The 12,611-nt window shown below is 35.8% G+C and overlaps 1 protein-coding gene across 1 annotated transcript in view; it reads right to left on the minus strand.

Annotated features, from left to right (window-relative positions):
* ATRNL1 (attractin like 1) overlaps window positions 1–12,611 on the minus strand; it is a gene marked incomplete at both ends in the record, with an annotated part of 535,835 nt that overhangs the window by 463,107 nt on the left and 60,117 nt on the right. Inside the window, 2 exons of the mRNA XM_082486299.1 lie at window positions 6,858–6,945; window positions 8,136–8,310. Coding sequence (XP_082342425.1) covers window positions 6,858–6,945; window positions 8,136–8,310 — 263 coding nt within the window. The remainder of the gene's footprint in view (window positions 1–6,857; window positions 6,946–8,135; window positions 8,311–12,611) is intronic.

Genomic DNA, 12,611 nt, shown 5'->3' on the forward strand with positions numbered 1-12,611 from the left:
TCTTACATAAATCCAACCTGTTCCTGAAAACTTGGCCAAAAAACCACATGAAGAACAGTCATTCTTCGTTTTCTTGAAATAAGACTATCAATCTGTCTTCGTCCCATAGATTGCACCCATTCATTAGTATAAAAATTAACTTTATGTAGACTAACAGGACTCAGAAATTCATCAGAACTTTTGTTCTCTATACTTACCTGAAATTTCTAGAAGTTTAGTCAAATCTGTACATCATTTAGAAATCTCTGGAATTGTTTTTCAAGCAAAATATAAGTAAGACTCAAAAAAAGTCATCTGGCAATAACTCATCCATCACAAGCCTGTTTTCTGCATTCAGCACGTGCCATCTGGTTTAGGAGTGTCTAACACCTCCTCTTCCTTTCCCCAGACCATTACCTCCTTTAATATGGTAGCAACATCAAGAGTATTCTTCTATGTGTTATATCAAAAGAAAAAAAAAAAAAAATAATAATCAACATCTCTACTTGATCCCATAATCCTCCCATTAGATCAGGACTGACAGAGTGGAAAACAGTCTTCACTTAACTCTTCCTCCTGCAGTCTGTTTTATTATTCTAAGATTATTATGGGACTATATCCTCACTGAACAAGGACCTGAACAAGGACTTGCTAAGTTACACGAGGACCATATTTATAATCTAAGCTTCCCAACAAGACCAAACTCAAGTTCAAGACAGTACATACTGCAGCAATTTGTATGTCAGAAGGTCAGCCTAATCAAGAGCACTGTCACCTTATTTCTTCATTACTTCCATGGTTTTCCACACTGCTGTTTGCTATAGTTAAAGATATTAACTCATCCAAGGATTTAACTTTTCTCTTGGACTACAGCGGCATTCAAAATACGGGACACAAAAGTAAGGTAGTGTGCTTTTGGAAAAAATAAATAATTAAATAAATTGAAATTTACTTGTTTGAGTGAACGTTCCTATATTTAACAGAAAACTAGGCTGAAGAAAAGCATGCAAATAAAGCTATACGAGCAGAGCTTTGAAACTGCTGGACATACAAGCTGGAATTTTAGCAGAGGTGTCAGTCTGCATTTGTACATTTAATACGTGGACTAAACATATTTGGAAGGAAGGAATAAGCAGTGGAGACTGCATAGAAAAGTATTAACTAGGCATCTGCTCTGAGATCTGCTAGACACAAAAGCCAATCGTGCTTAGACTTCAACTTTCAAACCAACTGGAATATAAAGTTGAAACAATGAATTAAAAATATTGTACTTTTACATAAAGAAATTAATCTCTTGACAAGTAAGGTCCACTTAATTAAAAGGAACTCTGAATAGGCTTTTATCTAAACTACATGCACAAGGTGTACGACAGCTCATCTTACCTACTTCTTATATACTTCTGAGGTCTGCAAATCAAAATTAGAAAGCCAGTTCTGCATAAGATGTAATTAAAAGTCACCAAATAATAAGACTATGCAACGTGGTGGTACAACCTGCTAATAATTAATAGAATAGTTGGAAAATACTTTTACATTCCTACTGATGTTCCAAATTATACTACAATAGCCAAAAAAAAGTAATTAAAAGAATAAAAATAAACGAAGTGGTGATTTTGTCTCACTCATATTAAAGGAGAAAAAGTTTTTATTCTTTTTTGTTTTGTTAATGTTAGCTTTTGACTAGACTAATAAAAAATACCAGAAGAGATATACAGACTCAACATCAATACCAATTAATTTGGAAGAGGAACCTAAACAATTACCCTTTCTTAATAAAGCTTTAAAATTGAAACTAACATTCATAAAACTCAAGAGTCAAATTATATTTGACTACGTATAAAGCATTCTGTATACTGGAAAACATCTTTACAATTACCACTATGTCAGCCTGCCCATTTCCTTCATTCTTATTGCCAGTCTCAAAGGAAACAAATGTCAGTGCCCGGTCATCTTTCCACGGGCTCGGGACCACTAGCAACAGTTTAATTATGAGGTTGAATTCTGTGATACAACCACAAGCTCACTATGGAGTAAACTCCCAGCAGTGACCATATCTAGGGACATGGACCGTACCAGCAATCATGTCTAGGGACAGGGTTTAGTGGTGGTTTTGGAAGTGTTAGACTGATGGTTGGACTTAAAGGTCCCTTCCAACCTAGACAATTCTATAGTTCTATATACACTCCTTGCATGCAACTCCCTTTCTTCTTTATTCCAGGGATTTTTCCATTTACTGTCTAACTCCCTATCTAGTCACTGTTTAGCAAAGCTATATGTACGTGCTTTAAAAACCTCACAAGCCATTTCTTCCAGTCTCTTTATAAACCTATTTCTGATATGAATTATTTCAAAGTATGTTGACACTTTTCAGTATCAAGATGCCAGGAACTATATACAATCTTTGACATACAGGAGAACCAACTGTTAACAGAGATAGGTAGCACCTTTCCAATAACCAGTCTGAAGAGGCACTGAAGGTAATACTATCTAACAGTTTAGTTGGTCTAAAAGCAAGAACATTTTTATACCCTCTCCTCTATAAATGCATAAAAAGTCTTAGTCACTTGTTATAACTATACATCAGTGGGAGTCTTCTGATCTTTTTTCTTCAGAATAAAGAAGTACAGTACTTCAATTTTAACTAAAGAAGCTTTCTGAGGGAAATGGGCACAGTAACTTATTTCATTCTCCACAGAGTCAATTATATAGCTTCAATTTACCTTGCACCACAATCAGGCAATACTAGCTCTGTGCTCTCACTGCAGTCTAGCGCTAGGCTCTGAAATCTCAGGAGCTCAAGTCAAAAACTTAATCTAATTTCTTCTCTGTGGATATTTTTTTCCTCTCAACTATAAAGGAAAAGTTACACAATGATTAGACACCACTCAAAACACAGCTCAAAGCTGCCATCTCTAGGTATTACATTCTACTTGCTCTTCACACTAATTTATTTTTCTGTTTTTTTCAAGAGACTGAACATGTAAAAGGAAAAATATCAAAATTTTATCCTAACAAGTTAATTTAAGAACTTATTGCAAAAGGATGCTCTTTTTCTCTTGAAATTTCTTCAACTTACATGACCGGCTCCTTTTGGCCCGTGTAATTTTTGACATTTGACATAATCACTAGTACAAGCAACATATTAGCTAATTATTTGATGTGAGTGGTGCTATGTTCATTATTAGTGAATTCTAATTACTAATTAACATTTGCCTTTGAGAACAGCAACAGCTTCTTCACTACACACTTGCTTGTAGCTTTCGTTAACAAGAGTTGCATTTCCTCACTGAGATCCAAAAAGATCTCTGAATTAACACAGGTCTATTGTATTTAATATTTGCTGGTAAAGTATCTCTTCAAGTGGTTACCCTTTAGTCTGCACTATCTCAAGAAAAATCACTGTCAAATAAAAAGGTTAAATGATATTTTGAGCCTTGATTCTGAATTACTAAATGATACATTACTTGAATGTTTCCCAACTAAAAGGTCCACATTCTACAAGAACTGTAATAACCAAAGATACCAGTCAGGAAGATCTGACCTTTCAAAGAACAGATAATACATTAGTAATGAATCAGGGAACTGACGACTAGAAAAGCAATTTTTGAGTTGATGTTGCGGCATGCACAGACTCTAGTGCGTATTGCTACTGAAAAACACCTCTACAATATTAACCATGCCATGTACACATTCAACGTCTCTGGAAGAGCAACAGATGCTCAACAGGGAAGGGAGGAAAAAAAAAAAAAAGGAAAAAAAAAAAAAAACACAAAACAAATAATCCACCCACACCTACAATTCTGCTTAACTTCAAAAGAAACACTATATAAAAAGGAAGACTGATCATAAAAAGAAACTAAAAGATACAACTAAAAGAATAAAATCTTCAATGACAATATAAAGGCATTTTAAGGACATGTCCTCAGATCACATGTGTGCTTCCAAAAAAAAAAAAAAAAACAACACACCAAAATTCCTCATTACAAATAACAAAATTAATAAAGCTTAACAGGAGGATAATGGAGACTGTTAGAAAAAAGTATACTTCTGAATAAAAGTTAAAAAAACCCTCCTGATTAAAATGCAGACATGTATAAAGGGAAGCCATGAAACAGTTTAATGACCTGCCTGCAAATTTATACATAAAGTACTAATACATCATTTTTCAAATGCATTAGAAACACAGCCAACTAGATAATTTGTGGTGCCAACAGACAGTCTGAAGGAGTACTCTGAGAAGATAAAGCCATAGCAATAAAGTGAAGTTAATTTTCCCCCGCGAGTTCTTCATGCTAGACTTTACAGGTATTTCCATAGCAGAAATTAATAACAGAGGGTTATAGTAAAACAAAAAAAATCCCAAACTGACGAAACAATCAGCAATGGGTCATCAGGGTAAGTTCTGAAGGAATTTAAGAACAAAATAGCTGTCCCCTGTCTGTAGTGTGCAACTCCCTCCTTAAAAATGTGTCAGTACCAAGACTGAACAGCAACAGGCAGAAAGAACAGAATTCAGTGTACACCTGGGTAAGACACTCAGACTGAGGAAAAACCTAACAACTTTTGAAAAGGGTGGTTATATCTTGCAAATCACTGGATTTTCCCGAAGGAATCAAAGGTCTGGTTGACACAGTAACCTGGAATTTCCAGAAGATGCTTGGTAACATTCCTTATGCTTTAAAGAAAATAAGATGGTCTGGGACAAGCAAGGCAGGTAACACAAAGCTAAATAATTTGATAAAGAAAAGTTTGGGAAAAAAATTCATCACTTCTTAAATAAGCAGAAGTCATTAGTGGTGTCCTACAGAGATCTACAGTTGGGATTTATTTGTTCAACATACTGAAAAACAATCTGGCACAGGGATGAATGGAAAAATGACAATACTATGTTACTCAAAATAGCTGAAATTACAGTCAAAAGCAAAGAATTGCAGAAGAATCTCCTAATGCTGAATGTGAAATACAAGGGCAAATAAAAGGGTAAATAAATGTTCACATAGATAAGCATGAAGCGATGCATATGCATAAGAAACAATTTTAAGTCTGTACATAGGGTAGTGGGTTTTGAATTGACTAGAATGAGATCCTGAGGTTATAAATGATATTTCTGTGAAAATACCAGTTCAAAGTCAACAGCAGATTTTCAAAAAGCTAAAATACCACTAAGAATTAATAGGAAAAAATTAGATCATTAATTCTGTGACATCAATCTCCAAGGTACCAATACACTAAAGACTGATTTCCCGTTATCTTGGAAGAGATAGAACTAGAAGAGGTAGGGGCAATGACACAATGTTATCTAAGGTATGAAATAGCTTCCGTCTAGGGGATTATGAAAAACTCAAGGAATTTTCAGCATGAAAAAGAAATGGTAGAGAGGATATGATGGACTTACAGAAAATGATGAGTGGTACAGAGAAAATAAATGGAAAATCGTATAAGAAGTAGGGATTATCAAAATTAATTCAGCTACTACCAGTTCCCCAAAAACTGGTGTTTCTTCACAAAATACACTGAAATTCTTAGGCACAAGATAGTATCAATGCTAAAATATACACATGGTCTGAAAATTTGGAAAAAAAAAAAAAAAAAAAACAAAAAACCAAAAACATGGATTCATAATCTTTCCACAAAAATAGTATCCTATCTTAGAAAACCCCAGTTGCGGACTAGGACAGTATTCTGAGGAAGCTTCTCTATGTTTTTGTCTTTTTTTTCTTGTATTCTTCCATAGGCATTCACTGTTACCCATTATTCAAGACACGTTACCAGGCTAGATGAACACTCTCGTCTGACTTGATACCTTCAGTAGGGAAGAACAACAAAGACTGTATCTTATGCAAACAACTGAAAATTTGTGATAGAGAAATACAGAGTTTGTACTATAGTTAACAAGTTTGCCATCATCTGTACACGGCTAAACTATGCACTGCATTCACTTTTGGTCCTTTATATTTTGGAGACATGACTATCATTAGCCAAAAATTAACTTCCTAAGAAAAGGCAATATTTTTTTTTTTTTTAATAAAGATCATTGCTGTTTCAATAAAGCAGCATGCAGACTACATGATACCAGTAGAAGCAAAACTGCCAGTAGTTCATATTTATTTGAACTTACAGTGAAACAATACTATAGAACAAGAGTTTGTATTTTAATACTGCTCTGGTTCTGTAGTAAGAGTAATAACACATAAATAAAAACGTGTTTCTTACTGTCACAGTCTTTGGGGCATTAACAGCTCTTAATGACCCTGACCAGCGTCACCCAGAGGTCAGCCATGGTCCCCAAGTCCCTGACTGCTTGTGATCCTGCCTCCTGGATGGACCTAGACCTGCGCCGTAGGTAGCTTGTCTCCTGAATGGACCCCTCAAGCATACCTTGTAGCCTTCTCTCCAGTCCTGTCTCTGGCCCTGTCTCCCTGTGCTCCTGATTGGATCCCCGAACAGTCCCTGGACCTGGGTCATCGCTCGCCATGTCTGGGGCTACCAAAGGACCCTGCCACCAGAGCAGCTCGCTCTGCCTGCTGGGCTCAGCCTCTGGGGATGGTGCCTGGTCAGCAAGAACACTGCTCATGCTGGAGTCACCCTTGGTTCCCAGTTCGCCTTCCCTTAACCGCAATTCCAATTAGAACCCCCCTTTACTAGTAGGTTTAGCTCTGAGGGTTTATGGTCAGAAATAAGTGACTAAGATCTATTGCACAATCTTTTTTCCAAAAATTGTGCGATACATCTAAGTACTGAAGAAGGCGCTAATACAAAATGTTTAGGGACTAGAAATTAAATTATCCTCAAAAATCTACTTTCACGATGAATCATTTTAGGATCACTAACAACAGACACCGAGAAATTCATTAAATAGCATGCTGAAGAGTCCAAACCTGATATAAAGCAAGAGTGTGTCCGTATCTCTGGAGCGGCCCTTTGGACACAGGTACTACGTTCCATATACTGCTTTCCAAATTGTAGCTAGAAGAGAAATAGAAAAGTAAACGTTTTCTACCTGCAGAGAAATAGACGTTTTTGCATGCTCAAACTAATTTCTGTTTGGCAGACATGATCAGTCACTGTTTATCTGTCCTGGTAATTTGTTAGCAGCAGTAATATGATCACTTTTAACTGTTACAGCAGTGTAATAACTCATGATAGTGTAACTAAATGTTCACCAAGCAAAACAGGAGCAGCTCTTTCAGCCATCTCAGAAAATTGGACTGTAATAAAAATCACCAGACTTAAGAAAGTTATGAAACTAGGTTGCCAAGCTCACTATTATTAGCCACATAAAAACCCACCCCACTAAATTGCTTACATCACAACCTTTCGTCCTACTTTGAAGACTTATTGTTCAGCATCCTCCCAGCTACATGGTTGATTTTAATTTCCATTAAATTTTAATTAACAATTAAGCCATTAATGCATTAATACACAACAAGATGGAATAGAGGTAAAAAATAAATTGCAGAAGTAGAAAAGAACACCGAAGATGTTGGGATTTGTTTTGGATGGTTGCAAACGCGTGGAAGAAAACAAGATGTACACAAAAACAGGAGAAATAAACATGTTAATAAACATATCCTAACACTTCATTTGCCATGTTTAGGGCCTCTACATATATACAACTTACCATCCAAATCAGCTAGGTAATATTTATGGCTGCTTCAACTTTGTTTTCAATATGTGGTACACATGCATACAAACTGTCATAAATATAAAGAAGTGAAATACAGATGACCTGCCTAACCTTACTGGCATGGCACCAGAAGGCTAAGTGCACGCATTAAATACAAGTCTCCTATAATTATAAATTAACTTCAATAATGCAGATATAGCATTCTACATGTACTGTCAGAAAATACCAGCACATGGATTTCTTTCACCGTTTTATCACTTCAAACATTTTTATGGTTTGCAGCAAAGTATAGCAACCGTTTTCACAAAACTGAAGAAATTACATATCAGTATCACTATAGATCGATGTTGCCCATATTTTCACTTGTTTAGTCACAAGAAAATTACAAGCAGAGAATAAGACTATTACTAAGGAATCTAAAAACACGTAAACAGTTCTGTTAAATAGCAGGAAAGAGGCTACCTCCCTGGTAAGATCTGTTTTCCCTAAGCCCCAACAGAAAGTATACGACAAAGGAGAAATCACTTACTTCAATACCATTTGGAACGAACTGTAGTTAAAAGTGTATCCACCAATCACCCACATAAATTTCCCGTGTAGGACTGCCTTATGGGAAGCCCGGCCCACAGAAGGGCTGAACGGCTTTACGTTTGGCAGAATCCAGTAAGACTCCGTTGAAGGGACGTTCAAAGAACAATCTGGACCTGTTTGGTAAACAAATGTGCAATTTGTACAAGCTGTTAGACAGGAACGTTAAAGCCAATAAAGCAGAAACAGGGGAGGCTTAATTACAGATGTCAGGATTGCTCATTCTGATAAAATACAGCATACACTTTTATGTTTAACAGATGCTCAATGAAAAAAAAAAGACAACAACGGATGTCAATCAAATTGAAAACGTTAGACTAGCTCAAATAATAATGATCCATTTCTGCATTCTTCTCAGAAAACATACTGTATGAGTCACAAATTGAAGGAAAGGCATAATGCATCATATTTTTAGATGCTGTACAGGTCTCAAATGTGTAGCACAATATACACTGCATGTTACCTCTGGAGAAAAACTATACTGTATTTGAACTAACCGGAGTAATCGTATATCAAAGCAAATAACATTACAGTAAATTAAGTTACAATATAGATTATACTGTATTAAATCTCAGGAATCAAGATTTGCCTTTTGCCAATGCCATTCTGCACCATCTTTCAAAAGTAAAATACACTATAAAGTGCTTTATAAAAAGAATGATTTGAATATTTAAAATTTATAGAATTTTATAGATTATTCTATGAAGCTACCAAACCCCACAACTACATATTATTTTGGAATTTATTTTAGCCAATAATTTTTACTAAATAAGGAAAAGTCGGCAAAATACATCATGTTTAAGTTATAGGACTACTAAAATGATGAACAGCAGAAATATTTCTTTTTCATTTGTTCTGTAATAACCAAAATGTGATCTCTTCATCATTAGTTTATGCTCTAGATAATGGAAGAACTTTAAAATCTTGTTATGTAAAAACTGAATATATTCAGAAATTTGCTAAAGAAAAAAAAAAGGACAGTATATACACAATTTACCTCTTGTCAGTGACTGTACATCATTATTGACTGGCTTTATTTCTAGATGGGGAACACTGAATTTTTAGGACACCAATGTCTTCCACTTCAAGCACTACCAATCATGGAATTGAAATTTTTGCCATCGGTGATGGCCTACAGATGTTGTAGGACAGCTAAATTATTTCTGTAATATGATGCTAATACTATAAGCAGTGTTATGTTGCTCTTGGCCTGCCCAACTGGGATAAATCATTCCCTCAAGCTACGGGATATTACTAATAACCAAAGTCTTTAAAAAGGTTCCAGTGAAGATCTGGAAAACTACTGGCCTGCTATGCTTCTGTTTCTACCGGACAAATTAGTAGAAACTATAAGAATAGACAGAATTAGTCAATAGATAGATAATTGCCATCTACTCTTAAAAATCAGTATGGCTTTCATAAAAAGAAGGCCTGTCTTCCAAATCTACTAAAGTTCTTTGAAGAAACCAAGATGCAGTGATCCAATTGATACATTGACGTGGATTTTCACAAGGCTTTTAACAAAATTCTTCACCAAAAACTTTTAAGGAAGCTCTACTTTTGCAGCAAAAGAATGAAGGCCTTTCATGGCTAAATAATTGACTGTAAAATATAGTAAGAAATAGTAGACAGGAGTAAATGGCCACTTCTTAAAAGGGAGGGAGTTCACCTGTAGAGTCCCACAAGGATTTCTGCTGGTGCCCAAGGTATCCAACATACACGTTAATGATCCTAAAAGAGGACCAGCAGTGAAGAAAGTTTGCCGATAAAGGCAATTACTGGAGGGCAGAAAGAATAAGATCAGCCTTTGAAGAACCACAGAACCAGTTCTTGCCTGACCACATGACTGGATGATAAAATTAGACATGAAATTCAACATAGATAAATTTTAAACTAAGTAAGCTATGTTTTAGATCAACTAAAAAAAGATGGTCTCTTAACTAACCACCACTAGTCAGTAGCAAAGTCTTATCTCCTGATAACTCGTGAAAATATCATGTCAACACTCAGCAATGGTTAAGAAAATGAACCACTTAGGAATAGAGAACACTGCAACCCCACTGCATAAATCAGTGGTTTGCCTAACACTTAGAAAACTCTATGCCCTACTCAAAAAGAAGACAGATTAGAGCTGGAGACTGTTTACAGGAGAGTACTAAGGATGTTCAAAGGAACTGAATGGCTTCTGTAACTGGAACTACTGAGTTGGCTAACGCTTTTTCACTTGGAAAAAAAAAATGGAAATAAACAGCTATAAAATAAGAGACAGAAGGTTGGATATGAAGACTCTACAGTCTCTCTGAATGTAAGAACTGAGATTTATCAAATGCAGCTTGAAGAAGCTAGGTTCAAAACAAGAGGAGGTGGTTCTTCATGCAAAAAGTATTCGATCTCCTTGGCAAGGACACTCTCCTGACAAAGGATGCTCTGGATGCAAAGGTTTACACTGAGCCAAGGAGAGACTGGACAAGCATTTAGAAGACAGAGCTGCTGACGTTTACTAAGTAAACTAAATAAGTAACTTGCATCAAGTTCAAAATTTTAAAAATATTATCTTTGGCAGAGGGGAAGATTACATTTTTCCTGGGTATATTATCATTTTGGGGGCAAATTGTTACAATTACTTCTTATACACAACAACCAGGCACCTAACCAGTTGTCAACTTTTCCTGCTACTCTTCAGAAGAGTGATGTCCACTTGTATCCAGATTACCTTCTATTAGTTAATTGATGGAGACACTCAATTCCCATTGTTCATTATAAGTTCTACCCAGAAAAGATTAATGGTACTTGAGTGAGGTCTAATGAGAGCATGAACAATTCAGTATATTATTTCTTAAGCATTAATAATAAATACTGTAATAGAATTATAACCTCAGCAAGATTCTGATTTGGTAAATCACTGGAGGAAACACTTAATTTGAATCTAAAAGTGCTTAAAAATAAACAATTGATTAAGTATTCTTTGATCAGGGAAGAGCTTAGAATTATGAAAACAGTGGCTCTAGTCTGAAAAATGAAAACACGGTTATGTTTTTTTATGACAGCGTTCTTGCACAGAAATGTAGTGGTCAACACTGTCCTCTAGTGGCAAATAATGAATAAAACACACAAAGTCTTCACATGCAGATTGATTTGAGATTGCCATTTCTGGAGGCAGGGAACTGCAAGAATTCATATCGCAAATCCAAAATACATTTAGATGACATTAACTGTATTAAAATGAATACAGTAAAAAAATTTGTATGGAAAGTTAACAATGCAAAAATCTTAGCAATACTGTTAACCAGATCAGTGATTGAAGAAATGTCACAGGTAACTTTGTTACAACCTCAGTGCTTCACTGCTGGTCTACACTGAAGGACAGAAAAGGTGAGATAGAGGAAAGAAACACCATGTATCCAGGTCTTGGTCTGGCACGGGGGAAGGACACATTCTGAGGAGACACAGGAACTGAACTCAGGAGCTTGAAAGCAGCAGAACCTCCATTCACTTCATCAAAGAACAGGTTAATGCTCTATGTGTGACACACACGCGTGCATTGAAGTGACATCAGTTGACATTCCCACCAGAAGAGGCAACGCCTGGCCTTCCCTCGCTGCTTACTCTCCAGCTCACATTGCTACTGGCACCAGTTTTCACATGGCTGCACAATGAATCAGGCAAGGGAATGCATCCAGGTCAAAACTTGCTTTTATTTTAAGCCAGGCTAGCTTTTAATCTGGATGTGTTCCTCTCTATGTATCACCTTGCCACATACACATGGTTGTGCCAACACAGGTAAGACCGCACGGCCAGGACTGCCCCTTCAGTGCAAGCGTAAAACATTCATAGAGATTGCAGTATGAATCAATCCGGACAAAAATGGAATATAGAGTTGAAAGAACCCAAAGCAATAGAATAATACTGACTTCTACTGAAATATCATTTAAAGAGCAAATGCTTTTGTGTGCCTATTGCCTTATAAAGGCAGGGTAAATGTAGGACATAAATATAATTTAAAGATTTTCCTACTTAAATACATATACCATGAAATATCACCATTATTTCAGCATAAATACATTTTCTCTTCAGAAACATCACATTCACCAAATACATGCCTTTTGTGCAATAGAGAGTACTACAGCTGCAGAACAAGGATAATGACAAATATGTTTTATTGTTTTCTATGCAAATATGATTTTTCTCCATTTATTTAAAATTGGATTTCTTTCTTACCTTCCTAATGTGTCATTCAATCTACTGGGGGAAAGGGGGAAAAGCTTTAAAAAACAGCAAACAACTTTATAAACCTGAAATGGAAGTCAATTACATTATCCTCAAAGGCAGGAAAAAATTCTATAGGTTTAAAAAAGCGATTTACCCACAGAACACAAGAGAAGGAATCTAATTTCTATTTATTGAGGAGTTTCATGAA

This window comes from Vanellus vanellus (genome assembly GCF_965231255.1).
Source record: "Vanellus vanellus genome assembly, chromosome: 7".
NCBI lineage: Eukaryota > Metazoa > Chordata > Aves > Charadriiformes > Charadriidae > Vanellus > Vanellus vanellus.